This window comes from Anabrus simplex, chromosome 11 (assembly GCF_040414725.1).
Source record: "Anabrus simplex isolate iqAnaSimp1 chromosome 11, ASM4041472v1, whole genome shotgun sequence".
Classification (NCBI taxonomy): domain Eukaryota; kingdom Metazoa; phylum Arthropoda; class Insecta; order Orthoptera; family Tettigoniidae; genus Anabrus; species Anabrus simplex.
The window spans coordinates 17,851,288-17,875,664 of NC_090275.1; the positions used below are offsets into that span (position 1 = coordinate 17,851,288).

The window sequence follows — 24,377 nt, forward strand, 5'->3', positions numbered from 1 at the left end:
AGGGCACATCCAGAGAATGAATGCAGAAGATACAGTGGAAGATAAAGGAGTTAAAAAGGGTTAAGATGCCAGAGGTCTCCCATGGAGAAAGATGGAAGAGAACAGAATGTGGTCAGAGGGAAGAGGTTGATGTCCCTACAGACGCAACGGAAGGCTGGAAACTGTTCAGGATCAAGACGATGATAATGATGAACACAACTGAGTAGGGTATTCTGCTTTCCATTCCATCATTCTTCTTCCGTTACTATGCTGCTGACTACATCTCTTGCTTCGAAGCTTCTGACTACAGTGTCTCTCTACATTCAAGGTTGTTTTAGCTCTTTTTCTAGTTTTTTCAAATTATTTCAACAAAATTCTCTCATTTTTCATTTAATTATGTGTACAAACACCCTTAACCTTGCTTGTCTTATTTCTTGCAAATTATGAACACAAGCTCTTTTCCGTATCTCTTCATTTCTGCTTCTTTCATTGATATTGGTACAGAATAAGATGAATACAGTTGACTTAGAGCCGGTATTATAATCGATGTTTAAACTGTTGGTTCAGTTTAAACTTTGGTTTATCTGTTAGTCGCGTATTATAAAACTTAATCTTAAGTTTAACGGGAGATTAATTTTACTGCCACTCATCTACCGTTTAAACTGAAGTTTAAGAATACATAACCTTATAACATGGCAGAATGAATGGATCTCGAAGATATTTTTGAGGTGTTTGAAGAAGTATTAAGCGATGATGAAGAAGAGGTAAAAATTATTGAACGATTATGGGCACCACAAGTTTTTCGAGCAAGGGCACGTCACTTTCAAATATGGATTGAAACAGAGTTTTTAAATATGTTTAGGCTTACAAAACAGACTATCATAACCCTGTTTCAGCAAACTGGTGCTACAATAAAACATGCAACGAAAAGGTAAGAATGTAAAAATGACTTTTAAAACTATTTGAATGTCAAAAGTGTAAATTTTAGAAAATAAAGTAACTTCCTTCTGTTTTAGAAATCACACTGTAGAACCCCTCAGTCAGCTACTACTGTAATAGCATTGCGGTTTTATACTTCCGGTAGTATGTTTATTACAATGAGAGATTTGGGAGAAATTCATAAGACCAGTGTTTCACAGACTATATATATATTTCTGTACTAATTGCACAAGCAATTTTATTTTCTTACTTACAAGTAAAATCAGCACAATGTTTATTGTTTTTATCCGCCATTTTCCCTACAAGAAGTAAACAAAGCATTATCGATAGTCATCTTTTCTCTCAAGTCACTGCTACCAAGATCGTATATTTCGTTCTTCACCTCAGTTTAACTTAGGCCGGCCATTATAAGACTCAGCATCGGTTTAAACTCAAGTTACAGTTTAACTCAATCTTCAGTTTAACCGTCATTATAATACCGGCCCTTAGTGTTTTCCTGCAGGTGCAGAATTTGCTCCTTGGACCGATTTTACATGACAGTTCACAACACTGAGTTCGAATTGATCTTCATGCTCTGTGGGGGGCGCTTGCCTTCAATAATGAAGTTGCAGGAATGTAAGTGACTACCAATTGCTGATCTGAAGACATGGTCATATCACTTCAAATGCCCCTCAAGCATTTTCTCCCAAAGGAGAACAACGTTCATCCTCCACCGGACTGTGTTGTTGGCTATGGACAGAAATTCCAAGATATCAGGGTAAAGTGTATCTCCACAGTGTGATGACGAGGATGCTGGGCACTTTTGGCAACTGGAAAACTCTCCGCCCCATACAACGCCACCAGACGGACCATAGTGCAATTTCCATTGATTTAAAGTTCTCGTAATATCATTGCCAGGTAAAATACACGCTTATGTTATGTTATTGGTCTTACGTCACACCGTGATGCCGGAATTTTGTCCTGCAGGAGTTATGTTGAATGCAATTGAACATCTTGCGTGTTTGCCTTGGAATTTGAACCTCCCTCACTTAGTAGAAATCCTGTGATGAAGTCATTGAGCAATCGCAATCATCATCATCATCATCATCATCATCATCATCATCATCCGTTTACAGTTCCAGTTTCTAAGGATCTGTTGATAAGCCTCTTCCGCTCTACTCCATGTCCGCAACCATAGCGTAACTGTTAGCACTATTAGCTGCAGTCTGTGGGGGCACCGGCACCGGCACCGGTACTGCCAGAAATTTAAGAATGGCAGGAAGGCTGGTATGTGGTTAAAACGGTACATGCAGTTCACCCTCATTGGGAGTTGTGCCTGAAAAGAGCTGCACCACCTCAGGATGAGGTCACGAGTTTACTCTCCTCTAATCATGAAGGTCCTTAGGGTCATGACGTCATCCAATGTCTTTGCTTTAGCTGTACGATATCCACCCAACAGGTTCTAGGTCTTCCAACCTGGAGTTTTCCTTCCACCTCTTTTTCCAACACACTCTGCTGTTCTCGTATGCTCTACCCTCGTGACATGCCCGAACCACTGCACACTGACCATCTAATAGATGTATCTTAATCTCAGCTTTCTGCCCAACCTCCTCATGTCCATCCCGGTTTTCTGGATAGCAGACATCGGGAATTGCAGTCTTGATGAGTCTTTCTTCAGGAGGGTGTATCTGTATGAAGCAGCTGTTGAACATTGCTAATTTTGCTTTCTTTAGTATCTTATCATCCTACTACCTCACTCGTCGGCAGAGGAAGGAAGTTCTTTAAGACTATGTACAATATCAGTAAATCTCAGGTTCACAGTATTTTCAGTCTGAAATTTTACATTGGTATCCAATTTCTTACAAACTTATAAACTTACTGGAAGATAAGGACTGATAAGTTGCAACCATGTCTTTCACTCTTTGCAACTTACTATACAATCTGCAAGCTTGCTCCAAGCTTGGAAAGGACACCACTTTGTTAGAACAATCCTACAACTCAAATCTACCACAAAGTAGATATAACAAATTATATATAAATATAAAATATTTTCACATTAAAAGATTATAACATGACAACCATATCATATTTATAATAACAGTGTTATAATACTAGGGCATAATACTTATGAACTTAAAAAAAAATCATGGAAAAATCTTAGACAATAATATTTGGCTTATCAATACCTACACATTAAATTCTTCCAATACCCATGCCAGTGATGTACCCAATCTGCAAGTACTCGATCTGTGTTTATTGATAGCAGATGCTCAGCATCTCAATTGGAAGCAACTACGATAACATGGTTGACTAGACAAAAAGAATTTGGGTTGAAGACAAAATACAGATACAACATGAAATCATTTTTCTCCACAAGCATTTTGGTGTTAACCACCACAGAAAATGAAAGATCAATATATACATAACAGATGACATATTATCAAGAACTGTGTATTTCAGGGCCTAGACTCTGTCAAATTAAAACAGAAAAACCAGCATGACAGTAATGATGATAATGATGATAGATATAAATATTTTCTACTGAGATCATACCACACACCAGTGGTCTGTAACATGGTCAAAGGATATATACCTAGTTGGACCATAAGTTATGTCCCTAGTTTACAGCAGTAGCTATAATAGGTTAGGATGGCACTCCTACAGCGACATTTGAAAAAACAAAAATCTCCTGGAAAGGAAGTTGTTCTAAAGTCAACATGGCTTTAGAAGCAACAACACAACAGTGGAGATTTTTTTTTGTTACAACTACTGTAAATAACAAGGGAATTTGTGTAGCAAACCTTTAAACACTGAGACTACCTTTGATAACAGGGTTGAAAGTGGCTCTCTTTAGCAGTCGCCAAGATAATACAAAAAAATTTGCTCAACAAGCAAAGATTCACTGCACAGGAAAAAATGAAAAACCTGCCTCAAACTATGTTGTGCATCACTTTGGATTGTAACAAAAAAGCACCCGATAGTGACAGAGCAGCTTTATCTTACGTACAGAGCCAAGCAACTGTTGGAGAAACAAGCAGTCACGACTAAATTCTCTTCACAAGCGAGACCATTTTCACCACAGAAGAAATACTGAACAACCAGAACGACTGAATGTATGCTCACAGCTTTTGGGAAGCTGCGCCTAACTCCCAAAAAGAGGAAACAGGTTGTGTGAAGGCAACACATCACTGCATTTCTATTAAAGAGGAGTGCAAAAACATGCCGCCAACTACCAATGCAACATTCTGGAAAGACCCTCCTTGTTCATGGGTAGGCGCTGGATATTCTAGCAGAACTTAAGTGCCTGCTCACAATGCCATATTGACACAACATTGGCTGTAGCATGTATGCAAAGTGTTCAATGCCACTTGTAAAAGCTCCGATATTAATCCACTGGACTATCGCCGTGGAATATTTTAGAGGAGATGACCTGCTCTAAACCTCATCAAAGCATGAAATCCTTAAAAGCAACAAATGTATGCTTGTTGCAAACACAACATTTCTCTATCCACTAGCCAACCTTGTATGTCCCCATGGGTAGAGGAGGTAGAATAACACCCACGGTATCCCCTGCCTGTCGTAAGATGCGACTAAAAGGGGCCCCAGGGGCTCTCAACTTGGGAGCATGGGTTGGCGACCACAAGGCCCTTAGCTGAGTCCTGGCATTGCTTCCACTTGTGCCAGCCTCCTCATTTTCATCTAACCTATCCAACCTCCCTTGGTCAACTGTTGTTATTTTCTGACCCCGACTGTATTAGGCTTCCGAGACCTAGGGAGGCTTTTATTTTCATGCCCTTCGTGGCCCTTGTCTTCCTTTGGCTGATACCTTCATTTTTCGAAACGGCGGATCCCCTCCATTTTTCACCTCGGATTAGTGTTATATAGAGGATGGTTGCCTAGTTGTACTTCCTCTTAAAACAATAATCATCACCACCACCACCACCACCACCACCACCACCACCACCACCACCACCCTTGTTTGAGGGACAGGATAGCTATGGCATGACTAAGTAATAAGCAAGAACTATTCTTCATTTCCTCATGTACAATACTTGCTGTATTGTTTGATTCAAGGCTGCAGGAAACACTTTGCAACTGGAATTCCCTTTCTTCATTTTCAGAATCAGCATGGGGAAAAAGCGTGCATCTTCAAGAGAGTACAGAGAGAGGTGATTTATTACTAAAAATAATAACCATCAGCCTCCCGAATGAACAGGTTGCCAACAATGGAGAAAGCAAGCATAGAGAGATTTTTTTTTCTCTCCCCTAATGTAGGAAGCTGTTCCCTAGCTAAAAGCAAATTTAAAATTCACCAACAGATTTGATAAGTTTCACAACAGATGTCTCGTCAGGCTTCAGAATATAATTACCAGATCTACATCAATGCAAATTTCCCTGGGAATAGTTATGAAGAATGCAGAGAAAGTACATTTTCTCGTGAACAGTTTGTTAGAAACTATTTGAATCCCATTTTACATTCTGATACAGCATTCTTTTTTTTCTTCATAAAAAAACTGAAGTCATCACCATCATCATTCACGCTGTGTATTCCAAGAACAAAGTTACATTCAGTTTAAACCACTTCTTAAAAGGGACAAATGTAAGTTCAAACAGAGTTTTGAAACACATTTTTGACATTATAAACCTGTCCTCAATACAGAGTTTCGTATGAATTAAAACAGAGCTTAATTGGATGGTCATACGTCGAGACATCAATATGGGAAAAGGTAGTCTTTGAACTAACAAATATTTCATTTTTATAAAATGTACAATTCTAGTACTTGGTTTAATTAGGAGGAGCTAGTGACCAACCACTCATGTGTTTCAAGAACTGGGAGAGGAAAACAAAAGAAAGAGACCAGTTGAAATGTCCTGTAACTGCCATTAGGTAAAACAAGAGCGGTGAAACAATTTGTAGCCAATGACTCTAAAAATTATATGTACCAATTAACAAAGGCATGAAGGGAGAAAGACAAAGGAAGTAACTACTTAGCACTGTTAACGTGGCAACAGACGGGTGGTGAGTTGCAACGGGAGAGGGCGCGTGGTGAGATTTCGAATGACGAAAATCTTCTTTAGAGTACATATTTATATTTAATTGGCGATTTAAAGCCTTCTGTATTTATTTTCATAATAATGATTGTATTTTACAATATTTTAGTTAGAAACGTAGGATAATCTACGGGAGCGTGGTGAGTTGGAACGGGAGCAGGCGCGTGGTGAGATTTCCTCTCACCCATGAAATGAATGAAAAAAATCATCTTTTATAGTACATACACTAGAGTCCCGTTAATCCGAATCCTGTTAATCCGAAAGTCCGGTTAATCTGAACTGAAATATGTATTCAATTTTTTTTTTTAATCTCCTTATTGAAATGAAAGAATATATTATAGAAAGAAGATTTACTTGCAGTTTATTAGTCATATTTTACTAGAATAACTTAATGAAAACATAATTACGCATCATAAGGCATCAATCACTGGTCGTTTATCTTTACAAAGTCTGTTAGTTTCTTTTGCCGTTGTGATTGGAACCTGCTCGAAGATGCAGTGTTAAACCAGCATCTCATAAACATCACATCCGTGGGCGTAGCAGCGGAGTGTTGCTCGACGTAGTGTACGGCAAGTTAAGGCGGCCATGGCATCTGAATACGACACTAGTTGTTTATTGTGGTCTTCGTCATCATCGCTCTGTTCCTCATCAATTCCAGATTCTTTCTCCGCCATAGCTACAATTTCTTGGTCTGTTTGTAATTGATGACAGTCAGCTTCAATCCACTCACTAATGTCATTTTCATTGTAGTTCTCTCTTCTACGGGTTCTTAACTACCCTACTGTACTTTCATACACTACTTTATTAATGTAACTGCTAAAGAATGGACATTTCAAATTACAGTATGTACTGTACTGTATTGTACAGTAGAAACCTGGCAGGTTATATCCTGGCTCAGTCCGGTGGTAGTTGAAGGTGTTCAAATACGTCAGCCTCGTGTAAGTAGATTTATTGGTACGTAAAAGAACTCGTGCGGGGAAAAAATCCCGGCACATAGGCGTCTCCAGAAACCGTAAAAGTAGTTTTTTTTTTTTTTTTTTTTTGGCTTTACGTCACATCAACACAGATAGGTGTTATGGCGACGATGGAGCAGGAAAGGGCTAGGAGTGGGAAGGAAGCAGCCATGGCCTTAATTAATGTACAGCCCCAGCATTTGCCTGGTGTGGAAATGGGAAACCACGGAAAACCATCTTCAGGGCTGCCGACAGTGGGGTTCAAACCCACTATCTCCCGAATGCTGGATACTGGCCGCACTTAAGCGACTGCAGCTATCGAGCTGGGTGTAAAAGTAGTTACCGGGACGTAAAAACAATAACATTATTAGAAAATGTTTTCCGGTTAATCCGAAAATTTCATAATCAGAACAGACTCCGGTCCCAATTAGTTTGGATTAACGAGACTCTACTGTATTTAGATTTAAGTGTTGATTTAAAGCTTTCTGTATTTATTTTCATAAGAATTATTGTGTTTTACAATATTTTACCTAGAAGTGTAATGCCAAAAATACAAACGTAACAAGGCGCAACGTGAGGAAAAATCTCACTGAACTGCAAGGATTAAAACAATGCACTGCAAACAAAAACAACGAACCTTCAGCAACAAGCAACAGTTGCAGACTTATGCGCAAAACAATGAACTTGGAATACCTAGGAAAGACTCGTGTGCAAAACCATTACGCAGTGGGATATGACGAAATCAAGGAGTAAGAGATTCCCTCACCACGCGCCCGTTGCCAGGTTAAGATGGTAGCAGACTTGCAAGAGAACTAGTAACTGGAAGAAATTACAAAAGATTCCTGAGGGTCCTAAAGTGCAAAATATTACCTCATTACTTGGTTCTACATCAATACAATTCTAATCTCCCTCCATAGATCAGTGGTAGTGTGTCAGCCTAGGGATTCCAAGATCGGATTTTTGATGAGCAAAAGGGCAGAAAAATGTTCAATCTACATTCCATGTTTGGCAACACATTTTGTATTTACAAGGTAAAATTAATTAAAACTAGACCATAGCTCGCCCAACGCAGATCTGGATCTGGCAGAGTAGAAAGGGACATTGATGGCTATACATCCCACTAACTACTTTTTAAGGTTTTTGGAGATGCTGAAGTGCCAGAATTTAGTCCCGCAGGAGTTGGTTTATGTGCCAGTAAATTTTTTTTTTTTTTGCTAGGGGCTTTACGTCGCATCGACACAGATAGGTCTTATGGCGACGATGGGACAGGAAAGGCCTAGGAGTTGGAAGGAAGCGGCCGTGGCCTTAACCATCTTCAGGGCTGCCGATAGTGGGATTCGAACCTACTATCTCCCGGATGCAAGCTCACAGCCGCGCGCCAGTAAATCTACCAACACGAGGCTGACGTATCTGAGCACCACTGAACTGAGCCCCAAGTTGGGGTCAGAAGGCCAGCGCCACAACTATCTGAGCCACTCAGCCTGCCAAGCGAAATTGAAACAGACCACAGGCAACCCGAATGGTGTCAAATTAAAATGTATGCACACTATACTTCAGGTATTATTATTATTATTATTATTATTATTATTATTATTATTATTATTCTGTCAAATACTGTTATTTTAGAAAACCACAGGCCTTGGCTTTCATTCTACTATGAAAGCATCTGATTTAAAATTCTTTTAATAATTATTGTAATTTCCTATCAATTCTCGTCTTTTATTACTATATATATATATACTGAATATAAAAAATGTTTATCTGTCTGTACTTTTAAATTGTTCAAAAAAGAATTCAGCAGGAAGGGTGCTTCAGTAGGGGCCTAAACCATAAAAATGTGTTTCTCTTATAGTAGGTTTTACGGGAAAATTGCTGTGAAAAAACTGATGCGGAATATTACTTACCAACTTTTTCTTTTTCAATACAGTGAAAGATCAGGAAAATGTCAGTGGTGGTTGCCTAACAAGTCCAACAGCTGATAACTAACTGTATGGTGATCATACCAGCAATGTTTTAAGTACATTGTACATCTCTCTGTACTAACCTGTTGGTGTCTGTACTCAACACACATTCTTGATTTTTATACCAGAAGGAAGAGTTCAAATGTAAAAAATATGGAACTACACAGTGCTAGAGAGAGCCAGGAAAATGAGTATGCCACAAAAAGCCATTCACTTACTAAGTATCTCAGATGTTGGCACTGACTGATAGTTGATGGGTACAACAGCTAGTACCGTCTATAGGTTAAAAATTATGACCCACAAATCTACCAACAGCTCTCAGAGTTGTCACGTGTCAAATCTTATACTACACGATTCATTTAACATGCCAATAAATCTATCACAACATTCAACTAGTCTGGAATCAAACCTATGGTCAGGGCTTAAAAGGCCAGCTCTTAAACCTGTGAGCTACTTAGGCAGATGCCAGGGAAGTGATGATAATGGCAGTACAGTAAAAGAAAATACTAGAAATTGGACATACAGTCTGTCGCATGCATCTGCTATACAGTCATTCTGGAGAGGTAAGAAGTTACCCTTTTTTTAATTCGGGGAAAAAATAATAGTCTAGGCCCATTATTATCTATACAAAAGAGTTAATAAATAATATGAACCACACTTCAGATGATACGATCCGAGTACCATCCGGATAGTTGTGGCTTTAGTAGTTCCTCCTCACTCTTCTTGTAGATATGGATGATTTTTAAATTAAAAATAAGATGACATATGGAAGATTTGAAAATGCAATAATTCACAGGTACACAAGAGGCAGCATCTAGCATGATACGATACTTAAAAGCCACCACTGCTAAAAACAATTTGTACAAACATCCACTGGGCAGCTCTTGTAATGTTTTGCGAGATTATCCACAGGAAACAAGGTCCATTTCTCGTCTAAGCAAAGAATTCAGTTTTTGGGGCAAGCTCGTATTCGATTTCTTCGTTCTTGTACATTTCAATGAGCTGGAAAATAACAAAGAAAAATGTAAATAGAGATTATTATTAGACAATAGTAATTTTAATTTCAAAATACAGTACATAGTTCCTACTGTGCAGTGCTTTCAAATTATCATTCATCAACCCTTGAGAGTCTAATCCAATTATGTTTCCACTTGCACCCCCTCCAGGTCCAATTTAACTTATCTTGTATCTTAACCATGTAACCAATCTTTCTATTTTATCCACTATTTTATTATATTCCATGTAATCCATGTATGTGTTTGCTAACATTCTTGACGCTGGAGATACGCTGATGATATTATCGATGAACAAGAGGTAAGTAAAACTTGATGGATTAATAGAATATTTAAATATTTTGGATAAACAGGTGCATTTCACAATGGAGTCGGAGAATAATGGGACTTAAAAGTTATTTGAATGTAACAATTCCCAAAAATAAGGGTCATTTTGATTTTCAAATTTTCAGAAAGCCTACTCAAACAGATGCTATTATTAGGAACGACACTGATCATTCAGGTCAACATAAAAAAAAAAAAAAAAGCAACATTTTATAGCTTAATTAATAGAGCTATGATATACCAATGTTTAAGAAGAATTATGATTAATATAACCCACCACATTGCTCGTAACAATGGATACTCCAGAAAATGTATTAATAGAAAAATAAATAAAGTGAAAAATGAACCAAAAACAACTTTATTTCAAGACCGAAAGGGAAAAAAAAGAAATTCACAGTTTTTCCTTTTAGAAATAAGCATTCTTATGAACTGGTTAAAATTTTCACAGAAAGGAACATTATCGCATACAGAACTGATAATAATAATAATAATAATAATATTTTAAATTCAAATAAAATTAAGAATGAAAGTATGTAAGCAGTAATACATTGGACAATCAGGAAGAAATTTGGTTACAAGATAAAAGGAACATGTTAATGCTGTTGAACACAAGAGACATTCAGCAATGGGAGAACACATTGTAAAAAATAATCAAATTCACAGACAATAGTGACAGGGAATTAATACACTGGACCCAAAAAGGTAAATTCATGAACGTTTTGGAAAATTTATAAATTTATCTTGCGCAGAAAAGTAATTTTGATTTGAGTTTAAATGAAAACATTACACATGAAATTCCATTATATAAACTAGCATTTAATCATTTAGGGAAGAAAAGAAAAGGGAAGAAAATTGTAAGATTTGAAGATCTTGAGTTTATTTAAGAAGTGTTTCTCATTTAACATAATAATAATATTGAATATTTTATGAGATAGTAATTTTCTAATGTACCATTAATAAACCTTTTTTTCACTGATATTATAAACTGCAATATTATTATTATTATTATTATTATTATTATTAATTAGCGTATGGCTTATACAGACAATATCAGTAATATATATATTTGCAGCTGAGAAACAGAGTAATTTGTGCTTCACAATTTAATATCAAGTTTTTCAAGCCAACTAACAGCATCTGGAGATACCAGCAGGAAGTCATCTTCATCACCGTGATAGGCTCGAATCTTACATTCCCTGACAATATGATGAATAGTCTGGTGTGGAGCTCCACAGTCACAGTCTGGATTAGGTAGCTTTTTCCATTTATGGAGAGCAGCTCTGCACCGGCCATGTCCTATTCTGATTCTATTCAGGGCAGTCCAGGTCTTGCGTGGTAGGTGGGATACACTTGCAAGTCTGGGACCTGAGAAGAAGGTACGAAGGTGCACATCCGTTGTCGCTTCCCATCTACTTTTCCACTCATCAAGAGATTTAAAATCCTTAGCATCCATGTTAGCAGCATCGCGCAGAGTTGGGTGGCGTGATTTTAGTCTATTAAGATTCAGAAGTGGCAGGTCACTATTCACGGGTAGACTAGGATTTCTTGAGATCTTGTGGAATTCCTTCATAAGGGCATTAGATCGGCATAGATCAGGTGGCAATATACCAGTTAGCAGTGGAAGCCAATGAGCTGGAGTAGATGTGATTGTGCCAGATATGATGCGCATTGTGGTATTAAGCTGGGTGTCAACAAGCCTTGTATGATGACTGTTCATCCAAACAGGTGCACAATACTCAGCACTTGAATACACCAAACCCACGGCTAAATATCGCAAAGTGGTTGCTGAAGATCCCCAGGTAGTTCCACACAGTTTATGAAGGATGTTATTTCTAGACTTCAACTTTTGTGCTAAGTTCAGGAGATGTTGTTTGAAGGATAGTGTACGATCCAAGATGACACCAAGGTATTTTGGGTTCCAGTTATGACAAAGAATTCTCCCTCTGAAACTAACATTCAGTTTCACGTTCGCCATTATTGTTCAACTGCGATATAATAGTTGTTTACGAATGAAAATTGTTATATTGTTCTTAAGACTTTGACGATTGCTGATGTTTGAATGTAGTACAGAAATATTTAAAACAGTTCTATTTGAATCAGCCTTGTCAATACACTGACCACTGATGAAGGGAATGGTTGAATTCCTGAAACATGTTTGGTTGAATAAATAATTTTCTTCCATTAATAAGTGTATTGACAAGGCTGATTCAAATATAACTATTTTAAATATTTCTGTACTACATTAAAACTAGTCAATACAGATCAAACAATCATTTTAACCTATCATGGTTAAGTTTATCAACAGATCGCTGATGTTCTCGGAACATGTTTGATGAATAAATAGTTACATTAACAGAAAGTGTACTGACAAGGCGGATTTAACCATAATACTATTTTAAGTAGTTTTTAATAAGTTTAGACAAGTCAGTACAGGAATAAACAACCGCACCTATTATGGTCAAGTTTATCAACTCTGTAACTTTATCGGAGCAGTCTTTGGCACAAAGACTATTTTCTGCAGAGTCATCGACCGAGGCTTGCCTCGAATAGGTTTCCCAGAATATTGTGAGATTGCACAATTTCCTGTGCTTTTAATTGTAACATTTTGTGGGAGACACTACAACCATTGTTCCACATCTCCCTCACCCATTCCTGTAATGCTTCCTCAATACCCGGTAATTTCCCGTTTTGGCCCACAAAATGCACGCCTGGATGAACGAGTCGTTTTTAATTTCACTTTCTACTTTCTCCGATTCCTCACTTGGTTTTTGTGAACAGAAAACTCATGGCCCGCTGCTCTATTATTTTCTTCCAAGAACTTCACCCCTTTTAGTTTGAATGAAGCCGTGTTAACTTTCTCCATGCCAAGCAGTAAGGCACTCAGGCTTACGATCTCTCTATTACAGGCAGCACCCATCGAACTGACATGATAGCCTTCAAAGACCACCGAAAGGACTTTATAATAGATCCGACGAACAGATTCAAAACATCCGAAACACAACCCAATGAGGTGCATGAAGAAAAGAAAACGTATAAACCAACCATCCCATTCTATCAATAGCAATACCACTTGGATGATATGGAAGTCACAGGGTTAATGATTGGTGCTAGATGAACCATTCCTCTCTTTTTCATCCTGTTCTGCAAATCATTTAACCTGAATCAGGCATTAATAAAAGAAATTGCAGTGACTGCCTTGAAATATGTCACCGGCGGTGAGATGTTAAAAACGTGAAAAATGTGTCCATTTATCAAGATGTGATCATTTAATTCTTGTCTTGTCATTGCGCAAAAATTTTGAAAAATCGCCATTGCAAAAACAAAGGAATATTCAAAGACATTTTCAAAAAAGTCTATTTTTTTTGTGAATTTATGTAAAAAATATTAATAAGATTTTCAGGACTCACAAGAGACACATTTAATTATATTTATTTAATCATTATGATTACAGATAGAAAGGAATTTAAATATTGGAGATCTCCTGTAGTTGTGCTTGTTGTAACTTGCAATATGATAAACAACCTTTTGTATCACCCTGTATTTGCCACGTGGAGGCTTCGATAACGAAATCGCTGCGTTTCACAATCAAAACCTGTAGAATATCTTGTATATATTTGGTAATTTGTTTTAATTGGTCGGAATAACGACCTTTTACATTGACAAAAATTTTAGGTCGAATCGTAGCAAGCTTCCCTGATTGGCTGTTAGCGTGTTTCTCAATTTCCGGCCTTTGGCTCCTCAGTAGGAGCAGGGCTCTTGTCCACGTCTTTGGTTTGTCGTACGTCCTCACAGTCGGACGCATTTCGGGTGTAGTCCCGTCAGTGGCTCCAGTCACCTCAGGTTAAGCATGTTTCCTTTCCTTGAACTTTAAATTAACATGTAAATTTATTTGCTTCGGAGTTTACCTTAGACCCTGGTTTTCGCCGTTTTGTTTTGTAATGCCTTAGCTCGTCAGCTAGGCATATCCTTTTCTTTTGGAGTCAATTCCCTTTCATTAACCTTTTTAATTGTGTCATGTAAAATTTAATTTTCCATCCGGGGTTGCCTCCCGTTGTCCTACATTGATTTAATGTACGGTGTTTGGAGTTATGCGTCTCTCACTGATGTGTATTAGGAAGGCAGCAACTCTAAAGGCCTCTGCATTAGATTTTAAATTCCTTAGTCAATTTTCCTTGTAAATTAAGTGTAATGATCTGTAAATCACCTTTTCTATTTTCCTTGCAAAATTGTTGTAATTGATTTTATATTCCCTGTTAAGTTTTCCTTGTAAATTTTAATTGCAGAAGTTAATCTCATTTTCTTAAATGTAATCTTAATATTTTATCGTCTGTCGCTGGAGAGATTCTTGTTGAGATGAACTTGTAATATACAATTTTGGTTTTCTGAAGTATCATAGATAGGAACCTCGTGGTTCGTTTCCCCTTTGTTTTTCTTTATTGATCATGTTACATTATTTTAAATTGCTGTAATTCAACTATGTTAAAATTTCCTTATTTGTTAGTAAATGCAGACTAAAGGGTAACCGCTCACACGTCTTTTTCCCTACAACGTCATGTAAGATTACATCCTCTTAGGGATCCGAGTCCGCTTCCCACATCCTTTCTCTAGTTGTTATGTTGGTAATCCTGCTTATCTTTGCTTCTAGCCATGTGTGTGGTTTCAGAACTTGCGATGTTATACTTGGTGTCTTATCGGTTGACATATGTACTTTCTAAATTATTACTTTGATTTTATGTGTTTTAAAATAATGTGAACAGCTCTAAGGGGGGGGGGGGGGGGTTTACAAAATATTCCGTCCAAATCCTTTAGGACCATATCTTCGAAACTTTTTAATACAGTAACATACATTATGTCAAATGTGCTAACAAACTTACGATTACCGGTACTTTTAATAACCGGTACTTTTAATATTCATCTTGTCTTTCTGTATATTTTGTCCTCGGGGGGGCAATCTCCAGTCGAAAAAAAAAAAAAAAAAAAAAGCTCCACAATGGACGAATTCAGACTGTGCAGCAGAGGCCTCTCGATTTATTATTACAAACATGCATTCTTGCAAAAAGCGTAATAATTGGATGCACGGTTCTTAATCGGTGCAAACATTTATGCAAATACACAGTTAAAAATTAAGGGTGCGGCTGATATGCGAGTAAATACAGTGGTTATCAGCACTGTTCTTGTTTGGTTTAATCGTGGTTGTGGCTAATATGGTCATTCCATCAGTATATCTTATTCTCGGTCTTTCTCAACCTTTTCCCCTTACAAACTGTTTTTTTACACTCCCAGTGCTCTTGTTCAGACCCTTTCAACCTGTTCCTCTATCTTATCACTCAATTTCTCCATTTTAATCGTTTTCCTTATGTTCTCATGTTTAACTCCATCCCTTCTTGTCTTATAAATCATGCTCCTCATAAACATTTCAGCTGCCTGGATACAGATGTTTTTCCTAAGCCAATCTCTCCCCATTACGATGTTATATGTCTGGTACATTATTTCCTTAGCCTTCATTCACAAAGAGATGGTCTCCAAATTCATACTAAACTATCATTGTGTTGATCTTTGTGCACGATTACCTACATAAACTGCAATCTTGTATGTCACTCAATAAATTTAAATTTAATTTACTGTATTTACTCTGTAATTTTCGCTCTTGTATATTTTTTTCACGAGTGAATTTTAACTAGTTTAGATCTGTTGAAAACTTGAAGAGAATTAATCCACTATATGTATTCTCAGTGGACAGCAAGTAACAACCATGAATATATGCCAGATGAAACAATTATTAAAAGGCCATCGTTACAAAATATGAGCGAGTAGATACCGAGTGACTGGAGATCAATTTCTTGTGAAAATCTAGAAAGAAGTTTCAAGAAAATCAGGAACTCAAATTCACTTGGCTCTGAAGATGGTGCCTCTTACCAACTGAGTCAACACTGCAAAAGTAAGAGACCAGCAATGGGAACGATAACTTCTATGGAAACAAGTTTTTATAGTACGTTTAAATTATGGTAATACCATTTCAAGTGACAAGCTTTCATACTTCATGCAAAATATCAGTAATATCTAAGGTTAATATACTGTATTCTTATTCGTTTCAGAGTGCTGATGTTGCTTTTGAAATTTTGACCACTTTTGCAGGTATACAAGCCTATATAAATGCAGAATGATGCATTAAAGTGCATCACTATGACACATAGTGTACCATGTATGGTACACTTCTCTCACATAACTTATTCATCTATTTAATGACTCTTTCTTTTCCAATGAAGTTCAGAAAATACACGAGTAAATACAATAATTAGCAAATATTTGTGGGATTTTCTTTCTTTTTTTTTCTAAGAGTCAGGTACATTTCTTTCAAGAGTTCAACTGCAATAACTAGAGAAATAAGATATGGCCCACTTACATTCTGTACATCCTTAACCAGGTCTTCCATCTGCTTTTCATGTTTCGTCTTCAGCTTATCCTTCTCCTTTCCCTGTTTCACTTGGGCATATCTCCGCTCATCCATGAACTTCTTAGTGTTGTTCTGTTTCTTCTCTCTCAGTCTACGGTCCTTTTCGCCCTTAGTCTTCAAGGTCTTGTCGTTGGCCACCTCCTTCATCGTCTCCACAGAAATTTTGGCTTGACGTGTGTTCATCTCCTTCATTTCTCTGTAAGAAAAAAGATAAAGATGTCACAACAAGGCTGGTATGTGGATTTGGGAAATATGGACTGAAGAGATAAAATGAGTGCCCACAAGTATTAATTTATTTTGTACAACAATTATAGCTGCGACGAGACTCGAACTCACGTTTACAAGGTTCGCAGACAAGTACAGTGACCACTATGCCACCACTCTGTTCGACTATGATGTAACTCCCAAGTATATATGCCTTGCATTGGAATCGGGGATTCATCAATTTTTCAGAAGTTATTAGGTTGTGGACCTGACATGTTTAAGTAAAATTTGTTCGCCTTTTACTGTTCTATCACCTTCACTTTGTCCGAAGCGGATTCTGTGTAATGACATCTGGCCTCATTATTATTATTTTTTTTTAAACGAAAGCATATTGACTTAAACCCTTATGGACGAGTTACTGTTGAGCGTCTCCCCATAGGTACATTGAAATCAGTAAAATCGGTTGACCGCAGGGTCTAGCCTCTACTTACTAGATATTATGCTTGAGATACTTTTCATGTAATTGTACACGACTATGTTCACGAGTGCTAGAAAATTGTGTGTAGAATCCTACGAAGAATTCCTGCTGTCATTGCAGCATTAACAAGGCATTACTTTATTTTACCCCGCAATAAAAGAATGCCCGAAAATCATTCAAAACATATCAATTATCACATTTTCCCAGTGATGTAGGAGCCTTACATTGCACTCCTATAAGAATAGGCTATATCTAACATTGTGATATAACAGTCCGTTACTTCATTTTTTAAGCACACACATAATTTTAAATTAAAACTATAACAACATTTGTCTCGCATTCATCATAATAACGCTTTTGTTGCCTCTTACTTGACATGTTTACGTCTTAACGGTCTTCGCTAACCATAACCTATAATAATGTCAACCCTGTGTCTGTGACAAAATACTATTTCAACACACCATAGGAGCACTATATATAAAGAAAGAAAAGATGCTCACTGCCAAATGCGTTCAGAAATCTTACAGAAATGTGTTAATTTGTCATTAACAATTGTTTCATAACAAATGTTGGAAATGTGTTCATGAAACGGGGTACTTTTAAAGGAAGTGTTAAATTAATAACAACTGTTAGTTAAATATTTGTTAAGTAAAATTTAACACAGAGTTGAAGAAATCGGGCCTATGCAGGTGTTGTTTCTATTAGGTGTTAACAAATGAATGCTGTACGGGCCATGTCCCAAGGGGAAACTAATATCACCACAGAAGGAAACAAGTTTGAAGTCTTGCTTGTGCCAGTAAAACGTGAAAACAAGTTTTCAGATATGCAGGTAGGAAGCATAGAAATCTTTTCATTTTCATAACAAAGCATGAAATGATTGTGAACCCTCTTGCGTCTGAAGGGTTAACATTTGGCAGTGACCATAATGAACATTAATAAAAAATGTTATTTGTTTTACGTCCCACTAACTACTTTTATGGTTTTCATAGACGCCGAGGTGCAGGAATTTAGTCCCGTAGCAGTTCTTTTACATGCCCGTTTAAATCTACTGAGGCGAGGCTGACATAGTTGAGCACCTCCAAAAACCACTGGACTGAGCCAGGATCGAACCTGCCAAGTTGGGGTCAAAAGGCCAGCACCTCAACCACTCAGCCAGGCATATAGACCGAGTGGCCAAAAGTCACGGGAAGGGGTGTCCCATTAGAAAATGTACCGTGTATGACCCCTGAGCATTGCGGCTAGCTACGGCGTAGCTGACCAGTCTGTCACAGACACCAGTGTCCTGAAGATCGCAACACGTCGTGAGTTAACTGACTTTGAACTTGGGATGATCACCGGCGCATGGCACATGGGTCATAGCATTGCGGAGATTACACACGAATTCGAGCTTCTAAGGTCAACAGTGTCTAGGGTGGATCTTCAATATCGCAGAGAGAATGTTACCACCCACGTAAACCGCAGCATGGGAAGACCACAGGGGTTTAACGAACGGACATTACGTCACATCCACAGAACCATACTGGGAGATTCCATTCACCTTGTGTTTGGGCCAGTTATTTAACTTGTTCTTTTCCATGCAGGCCCAGTAGGTTGGGTATTAAATACCCCTGTAAGTTCAATTTGTAAATGGTGGTTTGAGAAACCAGAGATTGATGTAAAGTTGCCTTGAGTAGGCAGTAGGAAACAGAGCCTGTTAGCTCTTTTTCAAATTTTGTAATTGTAACGAGTGCCTCTGGAAGGCTAGATATTGTATTTTGGAGAACAAGTGCTCTTGAATTAGGGGATTTCTGCCCTTTAATAATTTGTGCTCTTTCGTAAATTTGAGCTGGGGGCTCAAGAATTCTAAAGCGAGGGGCTTGAAGCCCAGGACCTGTTGAATTCACTAATATTGTATTTTCCTTGACTTGTTTCAAAATCGCTAATTGTACCTGTTATGTTGTTATTTGTTGATTTTTGAAATTCTAAAGAAATACAACCTTTGTCTTAGTTTTAAATTAATTTTGAGACTGATTTAGGTTGTGTTCTCCCAGGATGGTAATATAGTAAGTGAGATTGAATCAAGGTGTAGTAAAGCTAATGCAGTGAGCTCGCAGTTGCGATCAGCAGTATTCTGTAAGAAGGAAGTCAGCTCCCAGACGAAACTATCTTTACACCGGTCTGTTTTCAGACCAACTTTGCTTTATGGGAGAGAAAGCTGGGTGGACTCAGGATATCTTATTCATAAGTTAGAAGTAACAGACATGAAAGTAGCAAGAATGATTGCTGGTAAAAACAGGTGGGAACAATGGCAGGAGGGTACTTAGAATGAGGAGATAAAGGCTAATTTAGAAATGAACTCGATGGATGAAGCTGTACGTATAAACCGGCTTCGGTGGTGGGGTCATGTGAGTCGAATGGAGGAGGATAGGTTACCTAGGAAAATAATGGACTCTGCTATGGAGGGTAAGAGAAGTAGAGGGAGACCAAGACGACGATGGTTAGACTCGGTTTCTAACGATTTAAAGATAAGAGGTATAGAACTAAATGAGGCCACAACACTGGATGCAAATCGAGAGTAGTGGCGACGTTTAGTAAATTCACAGAGGCTTGCAAACTGAACGCTGAAAGGCATAACTGTCTATAATGTTAATGTATGTATGTATGTATGTATGTATGTATGTATGTATGTAAGTAAGTTAGACCCATTTAAGCCCGCACCTTCTTTCATCACCTCTGCGTTCCACAGAAACCCCGGAACAATTATTATTATTATTATTATTATTATTATTATTATTATTATTATTATTATTATTATTATTATTATTATTGAAATTTTGTAGGAGAAAAGCATTTGTTTGCAGGTTTTTTTTTTTTTTTTTTTTTTTTTTACATAATGGGCTGTGGGTACTTGTGATGTTGCATGGTATTTAATGTAAGGTTAATAATGCTATTTGTTGACCTATTTATCTTATTTGAAGTCCAAAGTTTCATAAGTGAAAATATTTTATGATGTGTGTTTCAACCTGACGTTTATAAAGTGATTCTCCCACTGAAATTGCAATTGGATTTACAATAAAATTACGCGATAACGCTACTTTTGGTGTATAATTATTCATATTTTGAGTTAGTTACTTGCATTTCATGACGTTCGACTTGTGATGTTTCCTTTAGTTAGCTAGGAATGAACACGCCTAACCTACTCCTCAACCTCTCACGTCGCCCACCGATGTCCGGCATGTTTTTTCTGTGTTACGGTCTGATGTAATTGTAGTTGGTCTTGTTTCAATAAACATTGCACATTCGCGCACATTTCTCGCATTAATAAACGTTGATATTTTGTTTGAAAGCGGCCAACGAGAAAAGGATTTCCGGCCACTGGCATAAAAAAGCCGAAATGGCAGGATTTGAAAATAAACGTTTGAAGTTCACCAAAACATAAGCTAAAATCGGGAGAAATAATAGAATAATCGGGAGGCGGGAAAAACTGTCGAAAATGGGGAGTCTCCCGCCTAAATCGGGAAAGTTGGCAGGTATGCAAAGAGAATATAACTTTTTTTTTTTCGTTGAGAGTTTGGCACACGATGGCCATGTCATGTGCACCATAAACTTTGCGCGGCAAGTTTGCTTGACACGAAGTATTGCTATTATTGTGTTTTTGTGTTTTATACTCCGAATTCACGTAGGGTAAGATGGTAAAATATTTAGAACACTTGTGTTAAAAATACATTCAGGCTATGGAAGATGACGTTAATGTTGACCAGCAAAATGCTAGTCACCATGACGACGAACCTAACCTCAATTTTCAGTTTTAAAAACTAAAATCATTTGGACATTTTTAAACTTTAAGACATTTAAAACTTTTAACATTAAGACAACAAGGTTTTGTGATTCTAACAGTGACATTAACATATATGTGAAATAATTATTACTATGCCAAATACTAATTATAATTTGCAAAATTGATTACAGAAAGTGGAAATTAATAATTCATTACTTTTTTTTACATAAGGACATAAGCACCAAGAAAGGAAATTACATGACATATACATGGATATATCATGAATCATCAAAAAAAAATTCATCTATATAGCTTCAAAACCAAGGCGAGTACAAAATTTTCAGTAAGACCTTACGTTTTACCTTAATTTAGGTTGGCAGTTGTAGCAGTACTACAGCATTTTAGCTTGGCAGGGAAAGGGTTAAATGCATTATTCGAACATGTCACAATTCTACTTACCTGGTATTAGCCAAACAGATTTACAATCCCACAGAAAAAGAAAATATGCTTTAATTAACACTAATGATTTTAACAATACGGCAGTGGCAATATGTAATTCTTGCAAATCACGAAATAGTGTCAACATGCCAGATTAACAGTTACTGTAAGATGTTGTATAGGCTAGTAGGGTGCCTAAACTGTATGGTTAGTGACACTGAATCGAACCCAACAGTTAGAGTATAACTAAAAATCCCTACCTTTCAGTATTAACAGGTGAGAAAGAGTAGGTTTGTACCCTTAGTGTATAGGCTTACGGGCCAGGGAGTATAGGTAACTGAAGAATGAGAAATTAAAAGGCAGCTAAGGAGGATGCTGTATACAGGAAACTTTTGGAGAAAGAAAAAGTGTGTGCATGAATATAAGAACCACAGAAGGAAAACCAACCAGTTCTAAGAAAACAAGACAAGGCAGAAAAATGGCAGAACACATTCAGCAACTATATCGAGAGAAAGAAGTGAGTACCTCTCATGTTTAGCCTCAAGTTGCTTCATCTGAGCTGCTTGAGCCATTTCCATGAGTCTCTTGAGGATGTCCTGCTGGTCTGTAAGCTGCTGCTTCATGATCTCCCACTCCTCTTTACGATGCCTTTTCACCATCTCGGACCACTGCAAAGTCTGTTCAGTCACCAGCTTGCGTATGGCTGGATCTGAAGCCAACTCTGCCTTGCTGTAACATTCAACAGGAAAAACTCTTCCAATATCAATTTCTAGGTGGTGCATAGAGGTAAAGGAATGACAGTTGCTCTCTAGGTAATTATCATCTACTTTTTTAACCTTAGTTGTACTTACAAAAATCCATTTTGAAAAGGCACTTGAAGATGAAAATGGAAATCTGGTTAGGACAGAAAGTGACATGAGAGAAGTCCTGAAGAACCATTTTGACCACCTACTGAATAGACCAGTTCAAGAACAGAATACAAAACTGGAAATCCAAGCCTACAATGAGGAACCTCGCATTACCTGGACAGAAACTGAGACAGCCTTAAAATCTATGCCTAAAGGAAAATCTTCAGATGCACATGAAGTGAATGCGGACTTGATAAAGGCAGCAGGCATCCAGGGTATACAATGGCTGCATTGAATACTAAATGTCATATGGACAGACAACAAAATATGTGCAGATTGGAGCAAGAGCATTATAATTCCCCAGTTTAAGAAAGGCAGCAGACGGAAACCCACCAACTTTAGAGGAATAACACTGCTGTCTCATGGGCTAAAATTTCTAGAGAAGATCATAGAAAGGAGATTGAGAACCATCACTGAATCACAGTTAGAGGAGGAGCAATATAGATTCAAAAGTAACACATCAACAATGGATCTAATTTTTAGCACCCACATGCTGATGGAAAAGTATTGGGAGAGAGGCAAGAACCTGGTCAGTGTATTTCTGGATATAGAAAAGGCCTATGATAGTGTTATAAGAGATAAGATGTGGGAGTGTCTGAGGAAAAGAAATGTGCCTGAAGGACTCGTAAGGAAAATTCAGGTGTACAAAGACTGTACTAGCTGTGTACAAATTGAGGAAGGTCAATCATCATGGTTTGTGACTAAGAGTGGAGTTCAGCAAGGAAGTGCACTGTCCCCACTACTGTTTATCACAATATAAAGAAGAACATCAAGGAAAAGTTAGGTGAACTGAATGCAGTGGCCTTTGCTGATGATACCATGATTTGGGGTAAACAGAAGAGGAAGGACAGACCAAACTCAACATATGGAAATCCCAGTTCCAGGAATATAACCTCAACTACGACATCAGTGAGACCAAGACAGTGGTGATGGCAGTCAACAGAGAAGGGCATCCAGCAAGTGTAAAACTAGGAGACCACAAGCTAGAGTGTGTGGATAGTTTTCCTTACCTTGGATGTGTAATCTCCTGATAATTTGGTCAGAAAGGAAATTACAAACAGAGTGCAAAAGGGATCAGAATTCTACCAAGAAGTAAAAAAACTTTTATGGGATGACACGATTCCAAAACCGGCCAAACTAATGATGTTTAACAGCTATTTCATACCAATATTGACCTATGGTATTGAAGCGTGCACCCTCACAAAAAGAGATTCATCAAGACTGCAAGCATCAGAGATGAAATTTCTTAGATCCAGCATCCAGAAGACCAAGATAGACAAGAAATGAGGTGAGAAAAGAAGCCAGAATAAAGACACCCCTACTAGACCAAATCGCCACATCCAGACTATGGTGGCACGGGCATGTGATGAGGATTGAGCCTACAAGAACAGCCAGAATAAGTTTGGAAAGACAGGTGGAATGGAGAAGACCAAGACCTAAAACCCAATGAATGGACATAATCAAGGGTGATCTAATTACTAGGGGGTGAACAGTGGATGATGTTCTCCATGACAAGTTGTATATGGACAGGAAGAAGTGGAAGAGGCTCATTAACAGTACCCAGGAAACTGAAACAGTACAATGATGATGATGATTAAATTTTGGACATTAAGAAAGGAAAGAGAACTTGAAATTTATATCATTTAAATGACTGCATAACATTCACTCATTCTATGAACCTAGCAGATGCTCTGTTAATCATTATTCTTGTAACTCAATGGAATGGGATATGAAAAGTTTCCTTTAGCTACTGGATGACCTAAGTACACATTGCAACACTATCTAGTATCGCATGTTGGAACTGTGTTACTAAGGGCGTGTGATAGCACTAGTGTTCGAGTTGAATTGGGAATTGCCATTATTTTTTAGCAAGCTTTGATACACTTTCAGGTTATGATTTTATGCTGCTTGCCACTGTTGCCCATTACATTCCTTCCT

General features: G+C 37.7%; 1 protein-coding gene across 1 annotated transcript in view; it reads right to left on the bottom strand.

The window, feature by feature from the left end:
* Positions 1-6,205: 6,205 nt before the first annotated feature.
* The window catches only part of norpA (no receptor potential A), a 159,946-nt gene continuing 141,774 nt past the window's right edge, over positions 6,206-24,377 (bottom strand). Inside the window, exons 19-21 of the mRNA XM_067155832.2 lie at positions 22,057-22,260; positions 16,604-16,850; positions 6,206-9,865 (exon numbers count right to left, since the gene is read on the bottom strand). Coding sequence (XP_067011933.2) covers positions 9,797-9,865; positions 16,604-16,850; positions 22,057-22,260 — 520 coding nt within the window. The 3' untranslated portion in view covers positions 6,206-9,796. The remainder of the gene's footprint in view (positions 9,866-16,603; positions 16,851-22,056; positions 22,261-24,377) is intronic.